Below are 23482 nucleotides of genomic sequence, written 5' to 3' on the forward strand. Positions count from 1 at the left end.
ACAAATAATATATAAAACGAAAGCCACATAAAATGGGAAATCACAGATCACAGATTACTGTAACAGGGTTCCCCCCCCCCTTGAATTGTCTCTGTGAGCCTGGCAGCATAGAAAAGGTTAAAAATTAATACTGAAGATGCCTACTGAATCTCTGTTGGAGGAGCATTCCACAAAACTGGACTGATACCACTGAAGGCTTGGTTTTTTGTCAATGCCATATGAGCCAATGTATTTTACCCCAAGGTCCTAGGGCGGGTTACAAAAATTAAAACACAATGTTAAGAACAGTTTAAAGCAACTTAACAATCACAGAAATAAGATGGGTCCCAAAAATACCAAAAATATATCTCTCAAGTGTCACAAGCCAGGGTACAGAGGAGCGTCTTCAGCATTTGCTGAAAGCTATACAGTGGTACCTCAGGTTAAGTACTTAATTCGTTCTGGAGGTCCGTTCTTAACCTGAAACTGTTCTTAACCTGAAGCACCACTTTAGCTAATGGGGCCTGCTGCTGCTGCACCGCTGGAGCATGATTTCTGTTCTCATTCTGAAGCAAAGTTCTTAACCGGAGGTACTATTTCTGGGTTAGCAGAGTCTGTAACCTGAAGCGTATGTAACCCAAGGTACCACTGTACAATGAAGATGCCAGATACAGCTCTGTGAGGAGGGAGTACCACAACTTTTATGGGCGTGGGTGGCGCTGTAGTCTAAACCACTGAGCCTATTGGGCTTGCCGATTGGAAGGTTGGCGGTTCGAATCCCCGCAATGGGTGAGCTCCCATTGCTCTGTCCCAGCTCCGGCCAACCTAGCAGTTCGAAAGCACACCAGTGCAAGCAGATGAATAGGTACCATTGCGGCGGGAAGGTAAACAGCATTTCCATTCGCTCTGGCTTCCATCATGTTGTCCCGTTGCATCAGAAGTGGTTTACTCATGCCAGCCCCATGACCTGGAAAAATGTCAGTGGACAAACCTCGACCTTAAGCGAAATGAGCATCGCATCCCATAGTCACCGTCCAGGGGTCCTTTACATTTACCTTTTTTACCACAACTTGAAGCCTGCTGCAAAGAATGCAGCCTTGTGGGCCACAACCCAAGAAGGGAATGAGGAGCTATTTCAGGTATTTGGGGCATGATTTGTTTAAAGCCCTAAACAACACTAACATGAACATCTTAAATTGGATCTGGAAATGAACTGTGAAGTAGTGCAGCTGTTTTAAAACAGGGATTATGTGAGATACAAATGGAACCCCAGCCAATGTTGGATAACTAAGTAAAGCAAAACTGAGAACTCAATAAAGAATGTAAAGAATAGCATCAAGATTTTTCCTCGCTGAGGTAAATCACCTTTTCTGTCCTAACCACAAGCAGTTGATGCCTGCTAATAACTGGACCTAAGAACATCAGATGGATTAGATACTGAATGGTGCTAATAATAGTGGCTGGCAGTGTGTGCAAAGCTCCCTTTCAATGGCAAGTCGGATCAAGTACAAGTTAGATCAGAAATACTTGGGATGCAGCTGCACAAAATTATACTGCCTTTTGAAACTGAGCAAGCCTGTGAAACATCAGCTCCTAGGAAGTGATCGAAATTAGTCGGCGACAAAACAAAGCAAAGCAGATTTGTTTGGAGAGGAGGGTTGAATTGCAAATAAGACATTGGCTGGCATAGTCCAGCCTCAAGGCCGTCAGACAAAACATACCCCAGAAACAAGAACAGTCTGAATATAGAGCGCTCAATCAATGTTCAAAGTCTTTTCGCCACTGGACCCACAACATCCTTTTAGGGTGGGTGGGAAGGAGTTTGGTTAGGAGCAGGAATTCAGAACAGACGGTACTGAAGTCTAGGAACCCAGAACAAGTTGATGGCACGTCTGCAGCTGGGTCGTTCCACAAAGTGTTGCTGTTTGGCTTCTGCTCCTAGGAGCAGGGAAGATGCCTCCCTCTTGCCGGCATCAGCAGAAACAGTGGGATGGGCAGAGCACCACCTTGTGCACTTCTGTTGCCTGAGGTGGGCTCTTCATCTCATAAGCCAGCCAGCTCTGATTCAAACACATTCTGCTGAGCACATGAGCACCTTTCTCTCATCACCTATAAGACTGGATTAAGGTCATATCCAAATCATATTTTTAAAGCACATTTAATGTGCATGGCTTACTTCAAAGAATCCTAGGAACTGTAGTTCATCCTCACAGAGCTACAATGCCCAGCACCCTTTACAAACTACAGTTCCCAGGATTCTTTGGGGGAAGTGATTTACTTGTGCATTGAATTTACTCTAATGGTATGGTGTGGGTGTGAGTTGCTGCAGAAGAAGAAGAAGAAGAAGAAGAAGAAGAAGAAGAAGAAGAAGAAGAAGAAGAGGAGGAGGAGGAGGAGGAGTAGTAGTTTGGATTTGATATCCCGCCTTTCACTCCCTTTAAAGAGTCTCAAAGCGGCTAACATTCTCCTTTCCCTTCCTCCCCCACAACAAACACTCTGTGAGGTGAGTGGGGCTGAGAGACTTCAGAGAAGTGTGACTGGCCCAAGGTCACCCAGCAGCTGCATGTGGAGGAGCGGGGAAGCGAACCCGGTTCCCCAGATTACGAGTCCACCGCTCTTAACCACTACACCACACTGGCATAAAAGCTCTAGAACAGCCTGCTATCCTCATATGATCACTGCTGTTTTAGGGGAGAGAGGAATCTGTAAGGAAAAGGGTAGGATTCTTTTTTGTGGTCCTTCAGGGGAAGTGGATGGCAGATATTTTAGAGAAAGACACTGAGCAACTGCCTAGTCAATAAATCACCCTGACATACTAAGCCATTACTCTCTGAAGCAGGATTGTTACTTTCCTTCTGTGGTAGCTCATGCAGTTTCCTCTTCAGTGTGACATTTCTACAGTACATATCCCCCTCCCCACCCTCGTAAATATTGTACAAAAGTGTGCACTATTATTATTGTCTAGCATCAGGTGGTGTTGACCATTGGAAAGGATGGGGAGACTGCTTGGTGGACTGGCGCAAGGCTTGGCAATGTGTTTTGGGCCTGCAGGCATATCTGCAAATAGGAGAAACAGTTGTGGACACCATGCATGGACCACACACACACACACACACACACACACACACACACCTACCCCTACCTCTTAACCCTCTTCCAGCAATTAGGCTTGGGTGAACTTTCTGGAGAATACAGCTATGAAGACCAGTAGAAGGCTTTTTCAAGCCTAATTGCAGCAGGAGTGGGACAATTTTGGAGGGGCAGAGGAAGCCTAGAACAGTAGGAGGCTTCTTCCAAACCTCATTTCAGCAGCAGGACGGGCAGGAAGATGGGGCCTTGCAGGCGCCAGGCAGCATCTCTGCTGGTGTGCCTGAGGGCACCATACTGGCAACCCATGCACACTAGTGTAACATTGCCACTGCTACAAACATCTTTTGACAAGGAGACGGGGCATAAATCTTTCCAGCATTTGCAGCCTGGATTATAATGATGAGAAACAATGCGTTTCACTGAAGCACTGTGAATTACTTCTTCCTATTGGGGAAGGAATATGAAAGAAGGAACACTGTCTCTATATATAAAACTTCCAAGCTGGGGAGCTGGAGTGTCAGGTTGATGTATTTCAGAATAGATGAAGACCTGCGAGTTGAGTGACTGAGAATATTTGCAAGACAAGCTGCTGATCATGAGCTGCACAAAGTTAACATCATTACTGCAGCATTACAGGGGAACGTGCTGGCTGACAAACTGGGCTGCCTGAATGAGGCCAAGTGTACTTTTTATAGGCACAGGAACAGTGCTGGTGAGCATTGCGAATGTGGTGTGTAGGCCTTCTGGGCAGCAACATATACTTATGAAACATTGAAACTCCAGTGGAATTACTTGGGAAGATTACCTCACTTCATTTATCAGCTATTGGAGGCCCTGTTGTAACTCTCGTCACTTAAAGGCAGAGACAAGGTTTTCAGTGCCCTGCGTAGCATATTTGAGTATATGCCATCAGATGAAAAGGAGGTGTTTTTTTTTAATTATTTGAATACATGAGGAGGACTAGACCACAAGTTATGGGCTGCCATGTTTGTTAGCTATCATGGCATGGGCCTAGTCATCAAGAATGACCAGACCTCTAGGCATTTTCCATGGTGACACCAACACAATGGAATATATTACAATCAGAAGTTTGCCTGGCCATTTTGGTGCTTTACTTTAAACTTTTCCTTAAAAGCCATAGTCATGTGTTATGGTGTGCTTACCCTAACTCCAGACAAAACTCCTCTAAGCTGAGGCAGTGAACATTTAGGTTTTGTCTGATCTGTAAAGACTGTTGACTTGTACCATACAGAAGATTACAACAGGCCTTATTGACTTGGCTTAGATGCTTATATCCTTTTCACACCTGTTGAGGCCGAGGGAGCTGAAAGGTCTTAATTGAACTTGATTTTAAACCAAAACTTTTTTGAATCATTAGACTTTGCTAATTAAGTACTGCGACTCCCATTAAATTTAATTCATCTGAAACATGGACACCTTTTGTGAATTCCTAAGTATGAATTAAAAAGGTTAGGCGCTCTTCTTTGAAAATCTTGACATTAATGTATAATTCTCTACTCAACTTTTCTACTCTATTAGTGTCCGTATTTTACACAGCCTGGCATAGCTCATTTAATTTTTCAGTTATTTTTTAGAATTACTTCATATATTTTATGAAACTTGCTACCGTTATTAGCAACCTGCAAGTTCAATGAAACAAGTTTTACAGTCCTCTGAAAAAATTTCTTTGTGTCAGAACTAAGTCTTCCATCGTTAGCAGGGAAATGTGATAATCTTTTGACCTGGTTAAATCTATCCATTACAATAATACCAGTTAATTTTAAGCTTTGTTTGATTATTTGCTTTCATAGGGATTATCACATTTTTTTGTTTTGGGCTTGACCATTTAATTATTCTATTTTTGTAGTTCTGTAGCCATAGGTCTTCACATACTGTGGGACTTCAAGAAAAGGTTTTGTTGTGAAATACCTAATGCAGTGCACTGCATATAAATAATGTTAATATAAATATTAATTATAATACACTGCTTTTAATTCTGCTAGCTAAAGGGCAGTAACGGACACCAGTTCTGACACCCCAAAATGATGTGCTCTGTGGAAAATAAAATAGAAAACCCCAAAGCCTATAGAAGAAAAACAACAACAGATTAACTAAAAACATTTCTTTCTGTATTTTGCTCTTCTATCTAGATGTACCATATTTGCTTCTTTGTTATGAAGTTACACTTTATGAAGTAAGGCTGCAAAACATTTTCCTGGGAGTAAGTCCCAGTAAGCTCAGTGGGGCTTACCTCTGAGTAGCATGGGATTGTACTGACAAGCCTGAATCCAGAGTTACTTATAACACTCTAAGGCAGCATCCTCCAACTTTGATACCCTCCAGATGTTTTATACTGCAGTGCCTATCACCCTGGCCCTGACCATTCACCTTGCTGGCTGGGACTGATGGAAGTTGTAGTTCAAAACATCTGGAAGACACTCGGTTAGGAAAGGCTTCAGGGATGCTTCCACCAAATTATACTGCAGTTACTCTCTTTGGCATATTCTTCTCTCTATTGCTATTATATGCCTTCAGCTTGATTGAAGATGGTGTGTACATCCATTCAAGGAGCGACGGGGGTCTGTTCAACCAAGACAAAAGTGTGGTGGGTCCTTATCTAAAAGACGTTGTTTGCAGATGATACAGCCTTGACAGCACACTTCAAGGAAGCTCTGCAGAGACTCATCAGCCATACGGCCCCAGCCTGCAGGGAGTTCAGCCTTACCATCAGCCTGATGAAGACCAACATCTTGGGTCAGGACATGGCCAGCACTCCATGCATTAGCAGTGGTGACCACACACTTGAGGTGATAGATGATATTGTCTCCCTGGGCTCCACCATAACCAACAACCTCTCCATTGATGCTGAGCTGGACAAGCATATTGGCAAGGCAGCTATGACAATGGCTCATCTCTCTGAAGGTATAGGAGAATGTGATGCCAATGACCAATACCAAGATGAAGGTCTACCAGGCTTGCGTGTTGAGCACGCTGCTTAATGGTAGTGAGACATAGGCAGCTTACACACACCAGGAGTAACACCTCAGTGGGCATCACATGAAAGGACAGAGTCTCAAACAAAGATGTGCTCTCCCAAGCCCACATTCCAAGCATGTTTGCACTCCTGTCTCAGTGTGCACACCCTGTCTCAGTGACGTCTACTCTGGCTTAGTCATGTCCACAGAATGAAAGACGGCAGAATCCCCAAGGACGTGCTCAACAGGGGCTGGCTTCAGGCATGGTACATCTGCATCAGCACAACCAGACACCTTCATCTACCCCAGTATTGGTTTCTACAGCCACATCAGGCGCTGTAATTCTCCAATTGTTTGACTTCACCCCAAAGTCTTCTAGTGTCTCCCAAGACAGATGGGTGGCAGCCAACCAACCAACCAGTACTCCAGTGTCATTTACTGCTTTTCAGTTTATGTCTGCATTGAATAGCTAACTGTAGGGGATGGGTTGATAGTTATGCGTTTGGTGTACTAGTTTAGAGCCATATCATCTCTATAATTTAATAGTCAGAGTCTTAAGCAACACACCCTTCCCCTTTTTTAATTCCTCTCCAGTCTTGTGAAGATTTAGCTGCTGATGGAATTCAGCAGAAATTAGTGAGGCAGAGGGTAGTATTACCATATTTATTTTTTTGCCTCAGCTAATACAAAGTTCTATCTTTGTTGGAATTTAGTAAACTTTTTTTTTTGTAAATCAGGTATCTTTATTAATGGGCTAGTGAACAATACACTGTATAAATACTTCTATTATGTTGGTCGGTTATTACTTTGGGAAGGAAAGAGGAAAGAACTTCAGCTGTTTGAAGAAAGATTTATTTCAGGCCTGATGTGTTTTGAAATAATTCTTCTTTGGGGGCACATTTTGTATAGCAATTTCTATCAAGTAAATAAACCGCAATAGCAACTCCAATTGATTATTCCAAATTGCCAAGGGCCTGACATAAATCTTTGTTCAAGCACCTGAAGTTTTTTCCCCATCTGCTTCCCCTGTGTTTCCACAGTTTTGTGATGATTCTTTGTGTGTATGTGTATTACTTTGGACATTCGTCCTAAATGTATATGTAAACTATTTCAGCTAAAACATTAACTGAACCAAGCACACCTCCATTCCATCTCTTTATCACAAACACCATTGTATCCTAGCTGTTGAGGTCCAGCCCCACTTTGCTCCAGTGACAGTATATACATGCATTTCAACGTTTTCAGACCAGGATGCGCCTCTTCTGGGATGCACTCCCAGGTGAGTCATGTGACCCACGCATCACTCTCGCCCCCCCAAGCATTTTTTTTGGGGGGGCAGATCTCATGCAGCACCGAAGATCATGGACCTGGAAGATTCATAGCGTAAGAGCACATCAGCCAAAATGGCCGGCACGATTTTGTGCAAAGAAAGGGGTGTCACATTTTTTCCAGGGCACTTGGCAGGCACACGTATAGGGTGGGAGGACTACACTCTTCATCCACAATCAGTGAGTGGCAACTGAAGAGGATGGGATGGGATTGATTGCATTTCAAGGTTTGCTGTTTGATGGCAGGTGTGGATGGAGGTTGAACTGGACTGCCTAGTGCAGCTACCCTCATGGTGCACCTGCAGTGTGTTCAACTAAGACTGGCACAAACCGATGACATAATGGGTTTATGTGAGCTTCAGGGATCACTGAGCAGGCAGACCACGATGTCTGCCCTTTGGGTCTGGCCTTACCCTGCCTTACAGTTGATAAGTAGTGGTGTCAGCCTCCAAGGATGGTGAGAAAGCTGATTCAGATCACAAATTGTATCTATCAAATTTGCAGTTTTCAAAACAACGACAGCCATCCTTTGAAACTGGCCAAATTTTGCAATGCAGTTCTCCAACCAACCAGTGTTTAGAAAAATAGTATTATTATTAGGTTAAAATATGCATAAAATACAGTGGTGCCCCGCAAGACGAATGCCTCGCAAGACGGAAAACTCGCTAGACGAAAGAGTTTTCCGTTTTGGAGGTGCTTCGCAAAACAAATTTCCTATGGGCTTGCTTCGCAAGACGACAATGTCTTGCGAGTTCCTGCTGGTTTTTCCCCTCCCCCCTTTTTCTAAGCCGCTTAGCAGATAAACCGCTAAAAGCCACTAAAAGCCGCTAATAGCGCTAGTCCGCTAATCCTTCAATGGGCTTGCTTCGCAAGACGAAAAAACCGCTAGACGAAGAGAATCACAGAATGGATTCTTTTCGTCTTGCGAGGCACCACTGTAAGTACATTGTACTGAAGATAGCATACAAAAGAAGAAATTGTTTGCAAAAATATGTGCATTAGTCAAAACTGCATACAAAACAGTGCTTATTAGGATAAATTCTGAAATGCTGAAGAGCTTTCATGAGGATTTAAAACAAGCCTCAAATTGCTGTAGAAATGTGAAGAACTGATCTGACCTGCTTGGCTTCAAGAACATGGTGGTCTCATGTGCCCTGAGATGGCTTCTTTCCCCCCCAGAGCAGGGGTTTCAGGTTTCTCTGGCTCATGTCCAACAATACCCACCACTCTACACTAATTATTAATTGATGAAGTATGCTATTGTATTTTGTAAAACGTGGTTTGCGTCTTTGGTTTTGCAAAACAAGTGTGGGGATCAAATACAGAAAATGAACTTTTGCATTCTGTCCAGCCCTCTGGTTCATTGTAGTAGCAAATGCTCCTAATTCTTCTTTTCAACCATCTCTTATAAACCTTATGTATGCCATTTACTACTGGACTCTTGCCTCTTGTGGCATTGCTATATTATATAGACATAAGGGCTCATCTTGATGGGACATGAAAGTAACTTATTAGCACTCTCTTGGTAATGATGGGACATTGAATGCTGGTTGGAAAAGAAGAGTGGAAAATTAGGGGAATGCAATAGAGGGTACCCTAGAAAAGGGTGTGGCTGGCTGGAACCCTGAATAGGATCGCTCCTGTTAGGAAGGAGCATTTTGTTACACGTTTCACTTATTAATTTGTTGTTGTTACTGCTATAGCACCTTTAGTCTTTCTTTCAAGGAACTCACAGTCTAACATTTGACAGAGGGGAGGCAACAGTGGAAGAGGAACGAGATGGAGACCGAGATAAACTGGCGAAAAATATGTGCTTATTTTCATTAAACATCCTTTGAGTTACTTACAGTAGGATATGGAGACGTAGGACTTTTTCCTAAAGCCTTCACAGAAAAGATGGGCTTTGATGAGGGATTTGATGGGAATGAGCAGTTATAGAATATTCAGCCGATAAATCAGAATAATCACCTGACTGCAGGTGACTTGAAAGAAGTGGGGAGAAAAAGAAGTGGCAGAGCACCGATTCTGATAATTTGTAGTTGCTTTCATGTGTTCAGAAATGCTCACTTAAAGCATTTTATATTTCTCTCTCTCCTCTGTGGAAGAGAAGGCACTTCAATTCATCCTGCACTGAGGCACTTATCCCTGCACTGAGCTCAGTTCTGCCATGGCCTGTGTAAAGCAATAACACACATTATGCAATGAACAGCAAAAGTGTTTGTGGTGAGATAAGGAAATCTTGACAAGTGCAGTATTCAGTGTGGTATCAGGTCTGTGGGCTCTGTCCTTCAAATAAGCCTGGTTCAAGGCTAGCCCAGCTAAGATGTCAAGTTATTTGAGGGGTGGCACTGAAACCACTTATAAAAGGCGCATCCCAGGATCCATTGCAGTCCAGGCATCTCCCCCCCCCCCCCACACACACTTATGTGTATTCTACTTGCACATGTCTGGACATGGTGCTGGGAAATTGATAAACAAATAGAATCATACCAGGAAATGGGGGGAGAGAGCTGGAGGGACCTTGTGGCTCACGAGGAGACCCTTTCCAGAGCCCGAAGAGAATGTCGGTGAGGGCAGAGGAAACCCCAAAGAGACTTGAGGCACAGTGGGGCTTTGTTTAGGCTGCTCAGTCTCCCCTATTAACAGCTGATGTGCAGGGTAGAACTCACTTTCTCACGCATCCTCTAGCTTGCAGCCAGTTTTGGTTTGGATTGAAGAGAGAGCGGGAGAAAGATCGGGAGGCCGGGGGGGGGGGGAAATAGGCATTTAGAAGCTTTTTAGAGGGTGCTCCCAACTTCACACAATTTCACTTACACACACAGGGGGCGGAATGTGCCTCCCATGTAAAAAGGTAAAGGGACCCCGACCATTAGGTCCAATCGTGACCGACTCTGGGGTTGCAACGCTCATCTCGCTTTATTGGTCGAGGGAGCCGCGTACAGCTTCCAGGTAATGTGGCCAGCATGACTAAGCCGCTTCTGGCAAACCAGAGCAGCACACGGAAACACCGTTTACCTTCCCGCAGGAGCAGTTCCTATTTATCTACTTGCACTTTGACGTGCTTTCGAACTGCTAGGTTGGCAGGAGCAGGGACCGAGCAACGGGAGCTCACCCTGTCATGGGTATTTGAACTGCCGACCTTCTGATCGGCAAGTCCTAGGCTCTGTGGTTTAACCCACAGCGCCACCCGCGTCCCTGCCTCCCATGTAAGTACGCCTAAATTGCAAAGGATGCTCAGGTGCAGCTACTGGATCACATGTGGGCATGACTTGAGATCGGCATTCTCTCTGTAGCATTGCAAAGGATTCTGGGTGGACCTCTTAGATCAGGGGTGGGTATTTTCGGGCTGTGGGTCAGATGTGGCCCTTTGGGCCCCTCTCTATCTGGGCCCTTCTCCAAGCTGCACCCTTCTCCAGCCACACATGCTCTCCTAGCTGGTCCAGTTGTGCTGCCACACACCTTCCTTCCCCCCTGGGCTGCTGCTCTGTCAGCAGGTGAGCAGCAGTGCAACTTTTGAATGGGAGAAGAAGTATTGTGTGGCCACATTAGGAGTTGACGAGTGTGATTTCGGAGGACATCAGTGCCACTGTTCCAGGGGCTCTCTGAAGACTTACACCAGCTGGTTGTAGAGCACACTTTTGTTCCACAGGCACTTGGAGTGTTCTTGAATGTTCAACCAACGTGCGCCAGATCCCTGCAGATACAATGAGTCTAATCTGAGCTAATCTCTTGACCAGCTGCATGTAGCTCAGTTGGTAAATCTCAAGGTTATGGGTCCAAGCTCCACATTAGGCAAAAGGTTCCTGCATTTCAGAGGGTTGGACCAGATGGCCCTCGTGGTCCCTTCCAACGAGGGATGGAAGCTTCTTGGCTGGCTTTCAGGTGTTCTGGCGTGTCCCTGGGAAAGATACGCCTGTCTTTCTGTGGTGCCTTTTCCAGCAACATGCACCATACTGAGTTTTGCAGAGAATGCCATGTAGACACTCTCTGAGAGTGCTGGAATCTGAATGTTATCTTAGTTTTTCACTATTGAACTGCTTTTGTCTTTTCCGGTGATAAACAGTTCAATTTCTATTACAAAGAGATGGATTTTTGTTTTCAAATGTACTTGTCTGTCTCTTCCTTCAATCAGACTCCAGTCTTGGCTTCTAAGCCTGTTGCAGACAGCCTTCTCATGCTGCGTGACAAGAGGTGGCAAGATGTCCGAAGCCTCTTGACCCCAGTCTTCAGCGCTGCAAAGACGAAAGAGGTAAGATGCAGGAAGCAGGTGCTGTGATTCCATGTACAAGAAGCTTTTCTTTTTCCTCTTGCTGGATGTTTCCCAAGTGTGTGATGTTTAGATGACTGCGTAATTAATGGCTGTCAGTCATCCGCTGACAAACTGTTTAATGCCTCGCTGCTTTGCCTATGTAAAGTCATTGCTTTTTGGGGGGCAGAAGGGTTTTTGTTTCATTTTGTTTATCAGACTGTTTATCAGAGAACCAAGTGTGAGTTTTCTTTTCTGAATTCTTTGTCTCATTTGTCAACGCCAGGCATCCCCCAACTCGGCCCTCTGGATGTTTTGGGACTACAGTTCCCATCATCCCTGACCACTGGTCCTGTTAGCTAGGGATGATGGGAGTTGTAGTCCCAAAACATCCAGAGGGCCGAGTTTGGGGGTGCCCGGTCTATGCTCTCCAAGAACCCAGTAAACTTTGGCTCCTGACGTCTCTACAGATTGCAAAGGAGCAAATTTTGTGGCACTGGAAACCTGGAAATCTCCCGAGGGTACAAGAGCTGGAAAGCTAGGGCAGTTTGCAACCAGAGAGCAAGTTATGTAAAATAAAATTACACTGCATGGTTGGGATAGCAATATTTATTTAGCATTCCTGGATTGTTTTGGTTAGAACTTGATGGTGAGATTTCTCTCATTGCCTGCATTTTTGGGGGTCTGCCGTTTGTTTTTATATGACCGTTCAAGAATGCAATTGTGTGAGAGCAGGCAGCGGTGACTGGTTTGGGAGGTACTTCATTTAATGTAGTTTAGCATACCACGTCAATAGCATGTGTGGGAGGTCAAGGAACAATTATTTGGCAAAATGAATAAAGGTCCATCTCCTCCAGATTGGTCTACTCTGATTGACAGCTGCTTTAGGGCCTCAGGCAGAGGGGATTCTTTCCAGTAGTGGGTGGGGCAGGGGTGCTTACCTGTTGTTGTATGCCATCCCCATCTCTCAACGGTGCAAGATTCCAGGGGTTCCAGCTGTGTTTCCTCTTGGAAATTAGACACAGCAGGGACAGTGGTGGTGGAGGGAGGGGTCCTATCCATTTGCTGTATCACACAGAGTTCCTTTGATCCACTGGCTCTCCTAATGGCTCATCACCCCAGGCTATATCCTGGACATAGGAAATTTTGCCTAGCTTGGTTAGCTCTTCACACATGTTATTTCCAGAGGATTTAGAAGTGTCTAGTACACAGCCTAATGCACAGGGTCTGGCTTAATAACACATTGGTCTGTCAACCCAGTTTTCACACTTCAAGCATTGATTAAATTCTAACACATGATGGACCTAGAACTTTAGGGTGACTTGCACCTGCAAACTCATTACACTAATATTACTATTATAACATACTATAATATACTATTATATAATATATAAGTTGTTTATTTTAAAGTTATTGTGATTTTTTAAAAAAATTGGATCAGATTGTTACTATTAATGTTTGATGTTTTATTATGTATTGGAAGCCACCCAGAATGGCTGGGGGATGGATAAATAAATAAATAAATAAATAAATAAATATTATTGTTATTATTATTAGCACTGATATTACTACAGTAAGTGTCAGTAACACTAATATTACTACAGGGTTGTTGTGAGGATGGCAGCTAGACAGCCCCTGTGAACTACTTGGTATATTATTGTTCTCCTCATGCTACTTTTAAAAATAATACGTGCACTTTCTCATTGTCTTGTATCTCATCATCTGTGCCAGTGTGTACTCATGAAAGTAGATCTATCAGGGTCTACTGGTAGATCTCTGGGTGATTTTTGGTACATGGGCAACAGTTCTGGGATTCCAGATGTTTAACAATAGCAGCAGCAATAGGACCTTACGCACCCAAATTAAGTTGCTGAAATGAAGGAATTGAACCAGGAGTCGATTTTCGTTTGAAAGGACTGTGAGCTCAGTTAAATCCTGGGACTGAAAATGTGTTCATTTAAAGAAACCCTGTTCTTTAATTTGAACTGCATGTCTTTTGCACAAGGCTCTGGTTGGCAGATCTTGTTCTTGTAATAAAGCAAAACCAAAATAGATCTGAGAAGCATGAAGTCTGCCCACCCACCGTCTAGCACATGACCAGTCCAGACAGTGTAGCAGCTTCATGCATGCCAGCTGAGCTTTCTCTTTTTCAGCTGTGGCAGAGTGGCTGTTTCCCCATATGATTGTGGGGCTCCATCTGCTGCATGCAGAGGGCTCTGGATTGCAACTTGCAGCTTCAAACGAACACAGTAGCCATGGTTATAGCTTGCATGTACCCTGGTACAGTTCCATTGGCTCAATACCTATTTTATTCATACCAACACAGGAATGCTAATAGGAAATGCACCTTTCTGGCATAAGTGGAGTCCTGGGCAGTGTTGGTAATTTATTTTTGCTTTCATGAGTAACCTAACCTTAACCATTGCCTGCTACAGGAAAAAAAAGTCTTTGCTGTCTCCCTTACCGATCATTGCAGAGTTATGAGCTCTCTTGCACATATAATGCACGCAGCACTGAAGCAGAGGGCATGTTTGTGTTTGATAGTTGTTATTTTTTATTCTAATAGCAATAAGTTGCTAGAATATAACAGAGCTGCAAGGAAGATTCTTCAGACTGGACAGGAGTTATCTTAGTATTCCAGAACGGCTGATTTCTCCATACCTTTTTCAAGCAGTGCGAGACTCAATTTAGACGGCGACCAACTTCCAGCAACTCTTGATTAAAATCCAGAGTAATGTCTCAAAATTCATCCCTGAAAGGAAGGTGGAATTCTCGTCTTTTATAATTTTAGGCTCAAAAAGTAAACACGTTCCTCATTCCAGTGCCTGTTCTTCGGTTGTAAAAATTTTCCACTGGTCAGAAGCCTGTGTTGTTTTGACATGCTGCTGTCGAAATCCACAGTAGCATCTAAATGTGTCTGGCTCCTTTAGCTCTATAGACAGCTGTTGCTTAGCAACACCAGCTGTCACCTCCTTATTATGGTAAATTCTAATTGGCCATAAGCCTGGCACGGACTCCTGATTAATCAGAACTGACAATATCATTGGTTATGCACCTAGACAACTGATTCTGTTTCCCCCCAGCCCACATTTGATAGCAAATTTAATAAATCCTTAGGATTTTAAGGGTGTTTGGGTGTGTGAACAATAAATCCAAAGGCCTCTTCAGTAAATGAGGCTGGGGGAGCCGAAAGAGAGAGTTTTGCTTTGCCTTGGCAGAAATTAATCTCCCTTACTGTGGGTCATCATTGGCACAGGGAAAATCCTCTAGTTTTACTTCTGTTTTTATACCTAACAAAAGATAAGGCCCCTGGTTTGTGCAGAGCAACCCCTGCCGGCATGAGTCAGACATACTTTAGCTGCACAAATGGTTCCTTGGACATTGTGCTTTGCAGGGATGGATGTCTGTGTTTACTGTGTTAATTATTTAAAGGAGAGAAGGGAGCGCACACTGTTGGGTCTCATGCTGTATGGCTGTTAAGGGGCAGTACCAACTGCTAGCAAGGGAGAGAGAGCAGAGACTCGTACATGGCAACAGCAAACTGTTAAAACAAGCAGCAGTGGCAACAGCAGAGTCTTGCGGCACTTCAATATTTATTATGGCATAAGCTTTGGTGAACTGGAGTCCACTGCATCAGATGCAGCAGACACTCTAGTTCATGAAACCTTATGCCATAATAAATGTGTTAGTCTTCAAGGTGCCACAGGACTCTTTCTCGGTGTTGCTGCCACAAGCTAACACAGCTCCCTCTCTGTAAACAGTTTGGGTTTTGTTCTTGTTGTGGTTGTTGTTGTTTTGTTACGGTAACAGTTCTGTTCTTAGCTCCCTGTTTTAAATTAGGAATAGAGGAAGCTGCTTTATACTCATTCAGACTCTGGGTTCATCTAGCTCTGTATTGCTTACACTGACTGGCAGTGGCTGTCTAGGGTTTCAGGCAGGGGTCTACACCAGGCCTACCTGGAGATGTTGAGGATTGGAGCTGGAATCTCTTGCATGCAAAGTGGTAGATACTCTGCCATTGAGCTATTGCCCCATTCCCCAATTCTGTATATTTTGCCTGTCAACAGGATATTCTAGTTTGTGGCAAATGGGGGTCTCCCCCTCCCTTTTGCCGTAAATACTGGCAAGAGAGTGGAGAAACCAAAACAATGATTCAAGCACACACCAAAGTATATCTGATGTGCCATTTTCTTCTTCTTTTCAGAAGCATTCAATTCCCCATGCAGAAAGTCCCCACAAGTAACCACTACTTTTATTCTGGAGAGCCAGTGTAGTGCAGTGGTTAAGAGTGGTGGACTCGTAATCTGGTGAACTGGGTTCGCTTCCCCGCTCCTCCACATGCAGCTGCTGGGTGACCTTGGGCTAGTCACACTTCTCTGAAGTCTCTCAGCCCCACTCACCTCACAGAGTGTTTGTTGTGGGGGAGGAAGGGAAAGGAGAATGTTAGCCGCTTTGAGACTCCTTCGGGTAGTGATAAAGCGGAATATCAAATCCAAACTCTTCTTCCTCTTCTAATGCCAACATGAGTGAGATTGGTACTCACCTATGCTGCCGCCTGAAGTGACTCTAAACATGATTTCTCCTCCTTTTTGTACCCCCCCCAATTTTTTCTGTTTTCTAAAATGCATTTTCATTTTTTTACATTTGCAGGTTTAAGGAACTTTTTAATAGTGCTAATGCTGCATGAGGGAAACAGCCTTTGCCTTTTAAATTCAGGTGATATTATTGCCTGTTCCTGAAAAGAGCCCTCTGTCTAAAAACACTGTCCTGTATAGCAGTATGGCTTATTTGAGTGACAAGAACATTAGACGTAAGAAGCAGAGGCGCCAAGCCAAAGGGGGTATTGTTGAGGGGAGGAGAAGGGAGGCATCGCTAGGATAGGGGGCAAATGTTGTCCTTGCACAGGGTGCCATATTGCCTAAGTCCATCTCTGTAGGTAGAGCCCTGCTGGGTTAGGTCAAAAGCCCAGACTTGGCTGAAATAACCCACCATCCTTTCCCAGCAACTGGTATTCAGAATCAGAAATAGACTGCCTATGATCCTGGAGGTAGACTATAGCCATCATGACCTTGAGCCATGGATAGCCTTATCTCTGTTAATTTCCCTTTTAAAGCCTTATAAGTTGGTGCTCATCACCACATAATGATCATTGCCTTGTTGAAGTGATGGCAGTATCCACACATGTAAGAGGGTGGCATCAGCAGACTCAGGGATACTCTGAACTTTACAGAAGTACACTCCTCCCTCCCCTCCCCAAATCTGTAGGACAAAAATATCTTGCAAAAAACACCCCTACGAGGACCGAGCATCCTCAGAAGCCACTAAATGCTGCATCTATTGGTGAAGGGGCATGAGAAATGGGGGGATATGGGGAAGTTAAAAGGAGTTATCCTAAAAGAAGGCATAAAGAAGGCTGATCGGGAAGTGAGAGCTGGGACCATAAAGAAGGCTGATCGCCAAAGAATTGATGCTTTTGAATTATGGTGTTGGAAGAAACTCTTGAGTGTCCTGTGGACTGCAATAAGATCAAACCTCTCCATTCTGAAGGAAATAAACCCTGAGTGCTAACTGGAAGGACAGATCGTGAAGCTGAGGCTCCAATACTTTGGCCACCTCATGAGAAGAGAAGACTCCCTGGAAAAGACCCTGATGGAGGGCACCAGGAGAAGGGGACGACAGAGGACGAGATGGTTGGACAGTGTTCTCGAAGCTACAAACATGAGTTTGACCAAACTGTGGGAGGCAGTGGAAGACAGGAGTGCCTGGTGTGCTCTGGTCCATGGGGTCACGAAGAATCGGTCATGACTAAACGACTAAAGAACGACACAAAGGAAGGCATGTCTGGCTGGCTTGAACCCTGCATAGCAGCACTCCACACTGCCACAATTTGTTGATAGTCCCACCTATCTAAACCTTTTTCTAAATGAAACTTTTCTATTTAAAAAATACATGAAGATTAAATATGAACTGATCTGTCACAGGGTATGAGTATTTTCCTGTTTATATAAACCAAGAAACTCACCTCTTATGATCTGCATTTATACGTACACATTTTTGGCAACGTGAAACACTACTATGTGTCCTAAAGCAGAAGTATAGCTGAGGGTTGTGGTTTGATGAGCTTTAACTCCTCTCATTTTGCCTGGCTACTACTTGGTTTAGAAGCCAACCCAAATTTCTCCCCCAAAATCAATATTTGCCCATTTCTGTAATTCCTCCCCTCTCTTTTATCCTCTTGCTGTCAACGATACACTCAGAGCATCTCCACTGACAGAAATACTAAACTTTCTTCTTAGCATCGCTCCTGCTGTAGCTAAACTAAGTTCTACAAAACTGATGAAGTGCTTATGTCTGTCTATCTCACACACACGCTTAAAAATTAGTGTTTTTGTTCTCAGTGCTCGTACTTATGAATTGGTGCAGTCAGCTTTTACTCCTTCCTACCTATCTTGGTCAAAAGAACTCAAGTGACATGGGGTGGCGGTTTATTTTATGCATGGTGTGAAAGTGTTAAATGCTTGGCTCAGTACGTTCCATGGCTTGGGTTCAATACAGTACATTCTGTGGTTCAGGGGGGCAGGCTGTTCCTTATGCCAGCTCTTGAAATTGCACAAGACAGTTAAACAGCATCATAAAGCCCTTTTCTCACTTAGCAATTCTTGCTTTTGTACCTTATAGAACAACTGGGGGGAGAGAGGGGCAACATTCTGCCCTGCTTTTCAGTGCTTCATGCACTGCTACTTTTCACCATTTTGTGTTTTGGCAACGTGCAACGCAACAGCAGACTGTTGCACCTTCAGACTAAACAGACTGAACAAATCCCAGTCGAAGCATGATTAAATGCTACATGGAGTTTAGAGTTTGGGGTGCAAACAAACAAACATAAAATTCTGCAAACCAAAATGTACTTATGAGTTCTATTTATGCTGCCCAATCTTTCTTTTTTCAGCCTTGCCAGCTCACTTAAGAAGGCAGAAGCCCGTCTGCCACACTAATTGATGTGTTTTTTCAGAACAGGTTCATGTGTGCAATGATTTTGACACGAACAAAGAAAATTTGAGGGGGGTACGCTGTTTCTTGAGCATCCAGCCTATGCAACCAACACATACCCTGGCAATATGGTCTATAACTATCCTTCTTGAAACTCATTCCCCCCCTTTTTTTCCTTGACAGGGTAGGGCTGAGGCAGTTAAGCAGCTTGCTTGGTTTAAAACATAGAAACATTTCCTCACTACTCTGTGAACCAGCCAGTCATCACTCTTGCACAAATGTAGCTTTCTATGATAGAAATCAACTGAAGCTGTGTTGCCAAGCAGGTAGAATCTTCTGTGGGTGTAGGAGATATTTTGTTTAGAGCCTCAAGTTGGCAGATCCTAAAGGCCCCCATCTTGCTTCTCCCCGCACACCCTGCCACAGCCTCCGTAAGGGCATGCTGTTACTAGGAAATCCACAAAACATGCTTGTGGAATTTTACTTCCTTTGCTGTTGGGTTAAAAACAAGTACTGGCAGAAGCCAAGCATGGAAAGTTTCAACCAGAAAGGTTAAAGTTTGACAATAACATGGGGGAACAGAAAACAGCGAATTGTGTATGTGAAAAGTTGAGCAACCTTCGTAACAGGAACGATTAGGCATGTTGGCTTTGCAAAGCAAATAATATTTATCTTCCAAACTTTCCCAAGGATTTCAAAGCATTAGAAGGAAGATAAGCTTATGAAGAGATAGAGGAGTATTTATTTGTTGGATCTATATTCATATGAAGGGTGGGGAACTTGTGGCCCCCCAGATGTTGTTGGATTCCAGTTTCCTTCAGCCCTAGCCAGCATGTTCAGCAATGATGGGAGGTGTAGTCCAACTCTTCCCTACCCTTAATTTATTCACTACCTTATCAGTAATTCCTCCCCATCATGGTTCAGGCAATAAAATACCCAGCATTAAAAACACAAATATATGAGCTGCTTGAAAAAGAATTAAAAAGGAATCAAAAATGCAATCCTAGAAGCAGCAGGAAGATACAAATAACACAGTTTCTGAGTTTAAAAGCCAAAGGAAATAAAATGTTATTTTACCTGGCACCTAAGACTTCAGAGTGCATGTCTGTGTGGGGTTGCCATATGTCCTCTTTTTCCAGGACACAACCTCTTTTTCATGGGTAGAGTCGTCATAACAATCCATAGTTAAAAGTAGAAGTCGGCAAATGTGTCCTCTTTTTTTGCTCTTCAAAATATGGCAACCCTACACAGTCCGATAAAGAAGGCTGATCGCCAAAGAATGGATGCTTTTGAATTATGGTGCTGGAGGAGACTCTTGAGAGTCCCATGGACTGCAAGAAGATCAAACCTATCCATTCTTAAGGAAATCAGCCCTGAGTGCTCACTGGAAGGACAGATCGTGAAGCTGAGGCTCCAATACTTTGGCCACATCATGAGAAGAGAAGACTCCCTGGAAAAGACCCTGATGTTGGGAAAGATGGAGGGCACAAGGAGAAGGGGACGACAGAGGACGAGATGGTTGGACAGTGTTCTCGAAGCTACCAGCATGATTTTGACCAAACTGTGGGAGGCAGTGGAAGACAGGAGTGCCTGGCACGCTCTGGTCCATGGGGTCACGAAGAGTCGGACACGACTAAACAACTAAACAACAACAACACGCAGTCCCAGGCATTGCAAAGAGGGGGGGCATTGCAAAGCCAGGACACCAGTGTGAAGAAAGCCTACTTCCTGGTCCCCACTGAAGCACCATCATCAGCATCAGTCCTCAGAGCACTTTTTAAAAATTTATATCCTGCCCTTCCTGTTAAAGAAGCCCAGGATGGCAAGCATATCAGTGCTAAAGTAATGCAATTTAAAATGTCTAAAATCAATTCCATATATGTAAATATGTGTATGTAAAAAGGGGGAAACAATTCCAGTAGACATGCAGACTGGGATAGAGATCTCTGCTTAAAAGACTTATTGAAAAAGGAAGGTCTTTATGAGGCGCCAGGAAGACAGTAGAAACTGTGCCTGTCTAATATTTAATGGGAAGGCATTCCAAAGGGCAGGTGCCACTACACTTTACATACAGTATCACAATAACCCTTACAACTGCTGGGTGAGTTAAGTCACATGATTATCCCTGTGTCACCATTTTTTAGGGGGGTCTTAAGATAGAAAGGTAGTGGCTTTCCCAAGGTCACAAAACACATATGCTTCTACCACCCCCTATCTCTCTGCAAACTTGTAAAATAAAACTGGACGTTAACGATTAGATTAATATCTAACTGCAACCTACTAACTGTAACCTATTACTAAAATATTGCAATGTTAGAAATGGAAGGAAATACTGTTGATAATATATTCATAAATTCAGCCAGTACAGCTGCAGAAAATTAAGTCACACCGGACACATTTCAGTACGCATAAACCTGGGCAGCAGTACTGTTGACAGTTCAGTGCATAATATAGTTATGGCGCAAAATATTCGGAGCAGAGTCATGGGTAAATGTACCGTATGTCTTCCGTGGCCTCGATACTTGGATTTCCACAAATGGGTTGTAGGCATAAGGTGTGCGGAACTGTCTCTTCTCTCCCTTATTTTGGCACCTGGTAAAAACCTAGGCTACTAGTCTTGGAGATAGGTACCCCACTGTGCTATTTTTAAGGATTTGTAGTCCTAAGGATCTGTGGTTTTATATACTATATGTGACCACCACCCCACACTTTTAATTGTGATTGTTGGAACTTTATCCAAGGTGGGTTTTTGTTTTGTTCTTTGTTGTTATTGTACAACGTCCAGTTATGGTGAGGATGAATAAATAAAATAAACTGAATCTGTGACAGAATGAAGTAGGCCTTAAAGGGGGGGACGGACGACGACATTCCCTGTCAGAGCTAGCTGAAGAAATTTCACTGTCTGAGGAGGAGAAGCAGTAGTTTGTAACCCCTCCTGCTCCCAGTCAGGGTTCATAGTCCCAAGGCTGACCAAGATACTTGGCACCTAAGGCAGAAAATCCTCTCACCGAATCTCCGCATTAAAGTTAGGCTCTCAGGCGTATATAAGCATATTTGAAAATGTTAATCTGTTGGGTTTCCAGTACAGATAGCAATGCCCACCCCTACCCCCTGAAAGGTTTCTGGGAGTGAAGTTACTTTGAGATGTTCGGATAAAATGTACTTGCATATTTCACAGTGTCCTCATGTAAGTGTTTGCCAACATACTTCAAACCCTGCAAGAAAGTGTGTTTAAGAATGAATGTTTGATTACATTGTACCAAGCTACAGGGTTGCTCTGTTTAGAGTTGTGAGAGAGAAGAGAAAAAAATACAACTGGGAAGATTCTGTAGCTCTAGAACCCTTGTCAGGTTTGATAAATAACTTTGTTCCCCTTTTCAGCTGACACCATCCAAAGACTATTGATTTTTATTTCTCCTGATAGTGCTGCTGTGCTCTTGTCACCTCTTATCTCTCTCCCTCCCTCCCTCTGTGGGTAGCCCTCCCTGGTACTCTCTTCTGAAAGCAAAAAATGTACAGTGAACCTTGCACAGTCCTAAGTGGTTGGTGCAAATGGCTGTTTTCATTCTTCTACCTGAAGGGGGTTAGGGAGCTCAATGTGTAATGTATTAACTAAAGAGAAAAAACACTTTAAGGAAAAGGGGAAAAAAGAATCAACACATTTGCTTCATTCATTTGCATTTACCGGAACAAATAAAAAATTAGAAGATGCTCAGGAATGGCTCTTAAGTTAGGAAAGAGGTGAGCAATTTGTTTCGCATGGTGGAGGGGAGGGCTCATTTGGAAATGTATTATCCTTAGCCAGAGGACTGCAGGTAATTTGAATACTGTAGGACCACATAATTCAAATTATTTCGCACATGATGTAGTTACGGCCATTCTTCCCCCCCCCCAAGTGGTTAGAAGTTCCAGGGTGCAATGCTGCTTATCCAGGGTTGGTTTATTTTAGAAGGAAGTCACAGAAGTCAACAAAAGGCATTTTGTAGTATTGGTGTTTATTTTCAAGTATGCAGGTTTCGCATAATTTGAGGCTGGCAGCTTAAAACACTCAAGCAGGTTTGCTGTACGCCAAATCTTCTGCATTCCTAGATGCTGTTAGTTTACAGAGCCCCCTAAACTCAGCTTAACTATCCCTCTCTCTTTCTTCCTGAACTCTTAACTGCAGTCTGATTCTTTTGTTCCCTTTTGTGGACACACACAGAGAACTGGATTGCATCTTTCGTAGCTAGGAGGGAGGAAGAAAATGTATTCTTGCTATCCCCTTCTCTGGAAGCAATCTTCTAAATATTAGCTCCCATTTAGGGGCATCACCTGAATATCCCAACCTATTAGCATTCCAAGGCTCTGGCCAGATACTACCTTAAGGGCAGACTAAGCCATGATAGTTTTATTCACAGAAATCCAATTGCAAAACTCGTAGATATTAACTAGCCACTACCTGAAACAGTGAGATGCTGCTGTAGGGCTGTCAAGGGGAAGGGAGGAATTTCCACCTTTACCTATAAGTGTCAGGTGGCCTTGCACTGTACTGTGCAAATGCAAGCTCATTGGCTGGATTTCTACCACTGGCACGGATGCAGGTTGCTGGCATCAGTAAGGGTGGCTACTTAGTTAGCCACTGTACCTCCTGCCACCCCTGTTGCTTCCTGGCATTTAATAGGGTGTGGATTCCTCTCCCTTGATCACACAACATGAGCTATTCCTGCCAAGAACAAGTGCAATGTATTGCTGTGAGTTTGGTCAGCTTGGATGAAACATTGGATCCACTCAGTGGGGTAGTGGGATGGGGGCAGCCCACAGGGCAGTAAGCCCAGGCATAAAATTGTTAGGAGTAAAAAATTCAACACCCAGCAGTGTCTCAATATAGCTGCACA

General features: G+C 43.7%; 1 protein-coding gene across 4 annotated transcripts in view; it reads left to right on the forward strand.

Annotated features, from left to right (window-relative positions):
* Positions 1–23482, forward strand: part of TBXAS1 (thromboxane A synthase 1) — a 219743-nt gene that overhangs the window by 109225 nt on the left and 87036 nt on the right. For all 4 annotated transcript variants that reach the window (XM_081212257.1, XM_081212254.1, XM_081212255.1 and 1 more), the window contains exon 6: positions 11505–11621. In XM_081212257.1, the coding sequence (XP_081068383.1) occupies positions 11505–11621 (117 nt within the window). The remainder of the gene's footprint in view (positions 1–11504; positions 11622–23482) is intronic.

The sequence above is a fragment of the Podarcis bocagei genome (assembly GCF_964188305.1).
Source record: "Podarcis bocagei genome assembly, chromosome: 10".
Lineage (NCBI taxonomy): Eukaryota > Metazoa > Chordata > Lepidosauria > Squamata > Lacertidae > Podarcis > Podarcis bocagei.